This window comes from Malaclemys terrapin, chromosome 17, assembly GCF_027887155.1.
Source record: "Malaclemys terrapin pileata isolate rMalTer1 chromosome 17, rMalTer1.hap1, whole genome shotgun sequence".
NCBI classification, from domain to species: Eukaryota; Metazoa; Chordata; order Testudines; family Emydidae; genus Malaclemys; species Malaclemys terrapin.
In genome coordinates, this window is record NC_071521.1 from 9,402,888 (window position 1) to 9,410,774 (window position 7,887).

General features: G+C 42.8%; 1 protein-coding gene across 1 annotated transcript; it reads left to right on the plus strand.

Annotated features, from left to right (window-relative positions):
- Positions 1-264: 264 nt before the first annotated feature.
- On the plus strand, positions 265-7,606 carry REXO4 (REX4 homolog, 3'-5' exonuclease). Its single transcript, XM_054007822.1, has 9 exons — positions 265-341; positions 846-1,111; positions 1,981-2,333; positions 3,554-3,709; positions 3,953-4,146; positions 4,686-4,774; positions 5,414-5,488; positions 6,993-7,067; positions 7,497-7,606. Exons 2-9 carry the CDS (start codon positions 890-892, stop codon positions 7,581-7,583), a joined length of 1,251 nt encoding a protein of 416 aa, XP_053863797.1. The 5' UTR covers positions 265-341; positions 846-889; the 3' UTR covers positions 7,584-7,606.
- The last annotated feature ends 281 nt before the right edge of the window (positions 7,607-7,887 follow it).

Genomic DNA, 7,887 nt, shown 5'->3' on the forward strand with positions numbered 1-7,887 from the left:
TAGCAGTCCCCATCTCCTCCAGTGCACCATTAGCCGTTCCCAAACCCCGGTGCACCCCAACAGTGATCCCCACAACCCCCGCGCACCTCCACAGCAGTTCCCAACCCCCCGTGCACCCCAACAGTGATCCCCCAGCCGTGCCCGACCCCCCACGCCTCCAGTCCCATTCCCCAGCGCGCTCTGCACCCCGTGTCCCCGGCCCGGGGGGGCCGAGCGGCGCGTGTTTCCCGCCGGCGGCCGTTCGGAGCGGTTTCCGGGCGGCGCTGGGAGGCGAGGGGCGGAGGTGGAGACGCTGCAGGCGCACGTGGGCCGGGGTCCCGGCGCTGCAGCGCGAGCGGGCAGTGAGTGGCCGGGGTCTGCAGGGCGCGGGGCTGCCACTCCCGGGTGGGACTCGCTGGGGGTGCGGTGCCAGGCTGAGGCTGGCACTCCCTAGGGGGGACAGGTCTCTGTGGATGGGGTTGGCGTGGTACTCAGGGGCTGGCGAGTCCTGGCTGTGGGGTGAGGGAGAGGTGTCATAGAGGGCTTATCTGTATGGAAACCACAGGGAAGTGATCACCCCTAAACCATATTTCAAATCCAGAGTGTGTGGTGATCAAGGTTTTGCTCTCTAGGTGAATGCAAAGCAAACTGTCACTTGCTATGTATTTCTGTAAACGCCTTATTATACACCGACTTCCCTGCAGACTAAGTGCAAAGCCTATGTTGTGTCTCTTCTGTGGATAAACAGAGACTGTCTGCATCCAGGCTTATTTCACCAATACCTTTTATAAGCATTAGCTGGTGTGGCAAACAAATTAAAAATATATATATTCCTATAACATATGATTTATGCATCTTATTGACAGAAATGGTTGCTGCTTTCGAAGTGTGATTGATTTCTGATGACAGAATGGCTAAAATAAAGACCAAAGAGTCAAAAGCTTCAACAAGCATCCCCACCGCTAAACCTGAGAATCTAAAAAAACAGCACAGGAACAACAAGAAAAAAGTATTGTGGAAAAACAAAGTCAAGCAGATTGGAAAGAAAAAACAAAAGGACACCAAAGTTGTGGGAGTGCTGCCCCCAAAAGCTCCTCAGGAGTTCTCCTCTAACTGGAAGACCCTGCAAGAGGTCAGTGACATCCAGGAGTTTAGTACCATGCCCCAGTGGGGTAACCCATAAACAGTTAGTTCTAGTGAAAATCTGCAAAGGGGATTGAGTGTTGGATCCCCACAGGTGTTAGTTCAGTGCATTGTCTTTCTTTTGAATTGTAGACTTAGGTACTGTATATAAAGACATGACATGTTGAGGAGTGTTTTGGCTAAGAGGTCACAGCATGTTTTATGCAAATAAAGTTTGCTGTGAACTCTTGAAACAAAAAATGCTTTGCTGGTTCAGTAGTCAAATTACGGAATTATCCAGAAGTGGAAGTATCTGAAATACCTTGGTCCATGGGGATCTAGTAAGTTTCACAGCCTCTTTCCTTCTGGTCTGATTTGAGAATTATAATAGTACGGTTATCAGTATTAACCTATTGTAGGCATGATTGAGGAAGAGGAGTGTGAAAGGAGACTTAAAGATTCAATTCGAAATTGACTGAAAACTGCAGTTTTCATTGTACAAGAAAAACTTGTCCAGTTCTTAATAATAGATAGGTGTGCATATCACTCAAATTGTTGGCATTTATTGGCCCCTTTCTCAGTAATGTCAGAAGAGAGATCAGTGACTTAATGGACCATGGAGAATGAACTATTCTTTCACCCCTTGAAATGGTGGGGCTCAGTATGGGGGAATCTTGCATGACTATTGCCTACATTTGTACCTTATTGTAAGTACATGTAGAACTTCCAACTCCAGGGTTGGACATGCATGGAAACTGAGTAGTAAATTCACAAGAGAGAATGTAAATGCGGTGTTGGTGGGTTGGGGTGGGGTGGAGTGGGAAACTTCAAAGTTTAATGCTACAGTAAATTCTATGGGGTTTCTTTGGGTCATATTAGCTGCTGAAACAAAAGGCCACCAGCTTGGATAAGTCCCTTCCTGTATCCCAAACATATTCCAAGAAGCACACGATCAAAAAGGGAAACATCAAAGGAATTCCAGCTATAAATGGAGGTGGGAATATGGGAAAATTCAAATCCGTAAACAAGATGGACAGTGATCCTGCCAAAGTTTGTGTTCCTTTGGCTATCCCGAAATCAGAGAGAACTTCATCTGACAAGAATTCGAGTGATGGCAAGGGAAACAAAAAGGAGCACAAGAAAAGAAAAAATGGCAATGTTGAGAAGGAACAAGGTGACATAAAACATAAGAGGAGGAAAGCTGAAGAGCACACGGAGCAGCCGCTAGCAGAGTGAGTATTTCAGGCCCCATGTTTACATATGTAGGTGGCTGTAACTATTCTAATTGCAGTTGATTAATTTCAGACAGAGGGTGATGCAACGCTGTGTTTTTCCTCAAAGGAGGAAGACCCTCTTTGTTCCTTATACCACCTCCCCTTAAAATGTCACGTCTTCCCTACTGTACAGGCTGTAAGTTATTGCAGCTATCTTCATGGACACTACATGGTTCCCCTTAGAGCAGAGGGTCCCAAACTGTGGGGCGCACACCCCACATTGGGGGGGCATGACTGCAGCCCTGGCTAGCCCCCATGGGGACAGGGAGGGAACGAAACCCAGCTCTGCTCCTGCCCTGCCCTCAGCTGTGGCCCCATCCTCAGCCCCGTTACCCCTGTCCGCATCAGGGGCACAGACATGGGGCGGGGGCAAGGTACACTGCCTTCAAGGGTGTTAGGACCATTGCTTAATGACCAGAGGAGGCAGCTATTTGGCAATGCAAGATATTTTGCGCTTTGCCTCAATAGCACTTCCTACTTTATCCACCCAGGGAATAAGAGACATGGGTTGAAAATGAAACCTGCATCTCATCTATTACAGTATAGATGTTTCTCTTCCCTTCCCACCTGAACGGACAGATTTCTGTACCATAGCCCTGTTTTGGAGGTGCCTGTTCATACAAACATCCCAAGCCATCATAAACTAAAAGGTTTAGGGAAAAGAAATCCACAAATCTTGGCCCTGGACATGAATGAAAAAAGAAAACCTGCAGTCTTGAAAGAGCTCCACTGAAATGCTGAAGGAGAGGAAAAGACTGGTGGAAGAGCACCTGGTGACCAGCAGATTTAGACCTGGGAATTAAGAAATCACTGGTACCTGAAGGGGCAGAATGGACAGGGGAATAGATTGGTTGTGTGGCTGGACAGAAGTTCAGACACAGATACTTCTAATCTTATATCGTGTACCCTAAGGAACACAGTATAAGATTACAGTAAAAATAATTCCACACTTTCCAGGCTAGCCATATGGGACAGACTAACCCAAGTCCTCTGATATTTGAGTAAAACTACGTGGTCTACAGCATCTGACTGTTGGACTAGTTGGCACTGATTTATACTAATTAGTTGACTCCTTGCTTTTATAAACAGGCTTAGCCAAACTGTCAAAGATAAACCGGCCTTTTAGACAGTACATTTTAAAAACCATGTTACAATGTAATTTTATCTTTGCCTGGCAGGGCCGACATCTGGTTTGATGGTGTAGATCCAGAGGATATTGAAGCAGCAATCGGACCTGAAGCAGCAAAAGTTGCTAGAAGAAATATGGGAATTGAAGAAGGCAAATCACCGCTATCTATGGAACAGGTGCTGGTTAAAGAAAAGGCTTTTGCAGGGTAGGTTGTATTTCTAACGTAAAGTGTATATACGGTATAGAGAGGTGTCAGGCATTTTCTCTTTCTTCCAGTTGTGGCTTCCAAACACAAACAGAGTGTAAACTGATGTCTTCCTGAGTCTGCAAACAGACTGAAACTACTCTGAGATGCTAAGTGCCCCATTGTTTTAACTGGTGGCTAACTTGTACATCTAGAAGTATATGATCATAGCAAAGGCTTTCTAACTCTGGTATCCTCTTTTAGGCTGACAAAAGCTGTAGCCATGGACTGTGAGATGGTGGGAGTGGGGCCCCAGGGTGAAGACAGCATCCTGGCTCGTGTATCCATGGTGAACCAATTTGGAAAGTGTATTTATGACAAATATGTCAAGCCTACAGAAAAAGTGACGGATTACAGGACAGCTGTTAGCGGCATACGGCCCAAGGACATAAAGAAAGGTGAGTGATCTTTCCTAGCACATTCCTTAAGAGAGAGGATCCAGTTGAGCACCACAGAAACATCCCTGACTGAGTTACTGCTAAGCTATTTTGGGGCCTGTTTAATTCTATTTTTGTGTAGGAAATAAAACAAACAATCACAATCTCAGCACAACCTAAAATATCTAAATGAAAGGGAACTCTACAATAGATCATGAATCAAAATACATTTGACGCTTTCTTGCAGAGTGATCATTATTGCCCCTAGTAGAGTGTAACTTCTGTAATCATTGCCTACAAAAATGCAAGGGTGATCTTAGGCCAATAAGCAGAAGTCTGTTTCTCGATTGACTGCTATTTTTGTTCGCGTGTGTGCTTGTTCTGCCATCTTCGAGTCTGTAGTTATGAGCAAGCTGGGGATTACTGTGTACAAGAATTCTGCATTCTCCAATACCTTGGGTCCCAAGGAAGTGCCTGCCACATAAAATACTCCACTTCCTAATGCTGTCTCAAACTTGAGTTTTGTTTTGTCTCTTACTGAGAATGTGTTGCATTTTTAGGAGCGGAGTTTAAAAGTGTTCAGAAGGAGGTGGCTGACATCTTGAGAGGAAGGATTTTAGTTGGGCATGCTGTCCACAATGACTTAAAGGTACGTGGTTAGATATTTATTGCTTTGAAGCCCCCATCTTCAGTGACTGACTTGTCACCCCAGAATGTTAGCTGAAGCATCAGGTAAAACACCTCCCCTCTCTGGAACCATAGGTTCAGATTGCAGCTGGTCCATTCAGTCTTCTGTCATTCCAGAGTAGGTTAAAGTACAGCATCATTCAGCTATCCAATGACTGAGTCTTTCAGATGAGACCTTAGGATCTTCTGTTTTTATCTGCTCTTTATGGACATTAAGGCTCTCATGGCACATTTTATATAGTTTTAACATTTCCTTCTAGTCTAGGAATCAGCAGGTTGCTCAAGTTATTTGCATATTCAGGGAAGGCCAAAGCACAGTCTGTGAAGTTCTACAGTGAGGCCAGTGGCATCATTAATACAGAGACACTCGGCTACTTGCATCAGACTGGAGTATGCCGTGCTGGGGCATACAAGCTCCACAGGCAGCACCTCCCGAAGATGGCACCATCCGAGCCAGGTTACGCAAATTGGTTGGGGCTCTTACTGTAGCAATCGCACTTGTTCACGTTGTGAACGCCTTTGAATTGATGGGAGTGGTGCACGCCGCTATATGAAGTATCCTGCTACTGCATTCTTTACAATGGAAATATTTTTCTTTCAGATCCTGTTTCTTGATCATCCTAAAAAGAAAATTCGGGACACACAAAGATACAAACCTTTCAGAAAGGAAGTCAAAGTAAGAAATGTGCAGAAAATAGTATCTTGATTCACTAACATTTAGTGCTAGTGCAAGGCAACAAGATCTAGAGGAATGATTCCCCCCTGCACATTTAGTCTCCAGTCCTGGTTCTGCCACTGACTCTTTGTACGAGCTTGGGCAAGTCCCTTCACCTCTCTGCTTTAACTGTCTTTATGTAAAATGAGGGTATGTGACGCATTGTCATTTATGAAAGTTAGCTAGTTTAATGTATTTAGACATAGGTTTGGAAGGATTTGATTTTTTCAGTAAATAGCGGTAAACTTCGATTTCACTGTACAAACTGAAAAAATATTTCCATCAATAACTGAAATTTACAGATAAGCAAAGGAAGAAAAATGCTATTTAAGAACTTTAGAGTTTGATTTAAGGATACAGCGGAGTCGCATCAGAGGCGCATTTAACTTACGCAATTTTAAATATATGCGCTCGGCAAAACAAAACAAAAAAGAGAAAAATAACAATTTAATACTGTACCTGTTGTGCGGGCGATTCCGCCCGCCATTCCACTCAATGAGCATTTGACTATACGCGATTTTTGCCTTACGTGCTGTCTTTAGAACCTAACCCCCGCATAAGATGCGACTCCCCTGTATTTACTTTGTATATTTTGACATGTGATAGTGACAATTTGTGTTTTAATGGTTATAAAGCTTTCACTTTTTTGAATCTCAACATGTACGGCCATTAAATAATTGTCTGATCCCCCATAATTTCCTGCAACTGTGAAAATTTAAATGTATACAAATTTTAAAAAAGCTTAAAATGAACATTGATTTTTATTACTAAAAATTATTTTTAAAAATTGAATTCTGCCAAACCTATTATACAGTGTTTGGAATGTGTAAAGTCCTAAGTAACTTACTGCCAATCAAGATTACCAGTAATACCCATGCACAGCAAATTCATTGGCTTTCCCATTTCCTGGAACTCAAAAAAGGAACGTGGGTCTTTCTATCATCTTTCTGGGAAGTCAAATAAGATAATATGGATCTATATATAGAAAATACTGGGTTCTTCTATTTTGTGATATTGTTAGCTCACCTTCCTGACTGGAAACATCTGTCACGCAAGATCCAAAGGTTTACCTTAGAAGTGACAGGTAATATTTTAAATTTCAAAACAAGACACCCGATTTTTCCTTTCTCCCTCTCACTAAAAGCTTAAAAAAGCCATGGTTGATGAGGCTATAGTCATATGTGCTGCTGTAAGTGATATCACTGTCTATGTCATTCTTATAATGCTGAAGGGATTTACAAGAGTGGAGGTTTGAATAGATCTCTCAGTAACCTGACAAATGACATCTGTCTCACCAATTCATCTGTAGAAACTTACACACACTATGGTTTAATGGGTATTCTTAAACTAAAACCTTACTGTAGGATTTAGCTTGAATAATTGTGTCCTTCGTGCAACGGAGGAGATGCTATTTAATTTCATTGTTGGCGTAACAACTCTGTGATTCTCTTGTTTTTGCCTCTAGAGTGGACGTCCATCTCTAAAACTGCTTTGTGAGAAACTGCTGAATGTGAAAGTGCAGACATCAGAGCACTGTTCAGTACGTAAACCCATGGGGAAAAGTATTTATGGGTGGATCAACAGTGCATTGGGCTTTAGGCTCTGGGACCCTAGAAGTATAACCTCATTGCCGTCTCTGTACTCCTGAGATTTGGTAATCTTTACTCAGCATATCAATGTGCAATACCAGTCTGAGGAAAGCTTGTACCATCCTTACCTGCTTCATATCAATAGCGTTAATCACCTATTTTCATGAACACTAACCATATGGAAATTTCCCAGCCGCTAAATTAAGTGTTCTCTTACATGAATTATTTCAGCATCAAGAGAAACATCAAGTGAAATTAAAAAGGTTTACTTTTCTTTGGGAAATGAAATGGATGCGAGGATGTGACTACCATTAACAATGATCCTACAGCAACTTACTGCTTTCTTTCTTTAACCTGCGGCTTGTTTCATTGTCTTCCAGATTCAGGATGCGCAGGCAGCTATGAGACTATACACACTAGTGAAAAAGCAGTGGGAAGCAGCTATCAAAGCCAAACCTAAACCGTAGAAAAATAAATTCTCAAACGTCAACTATTCTATCCTGTCATTTTCTGCTGTGCAGCATTTACTAGATTCAAATGGTGACTAGATTCCTATGACGTTGTATGATGGCTTTTTTCTCTTGCCAGTGGTATTATCCTTGAATCAGTCATGCATAATAAACTAATAGCTGTGAACAGTCCATTACAAGGAATCTGTTCACGAACTGCTGAGGTAGAGCTAATCCTGAAAAGAAACTGTTATGCTCCAAATAAATAATCCATGGACTAAAAGCTCAATAAATACATAAAGCTCACTTAACTCCAAGCCTG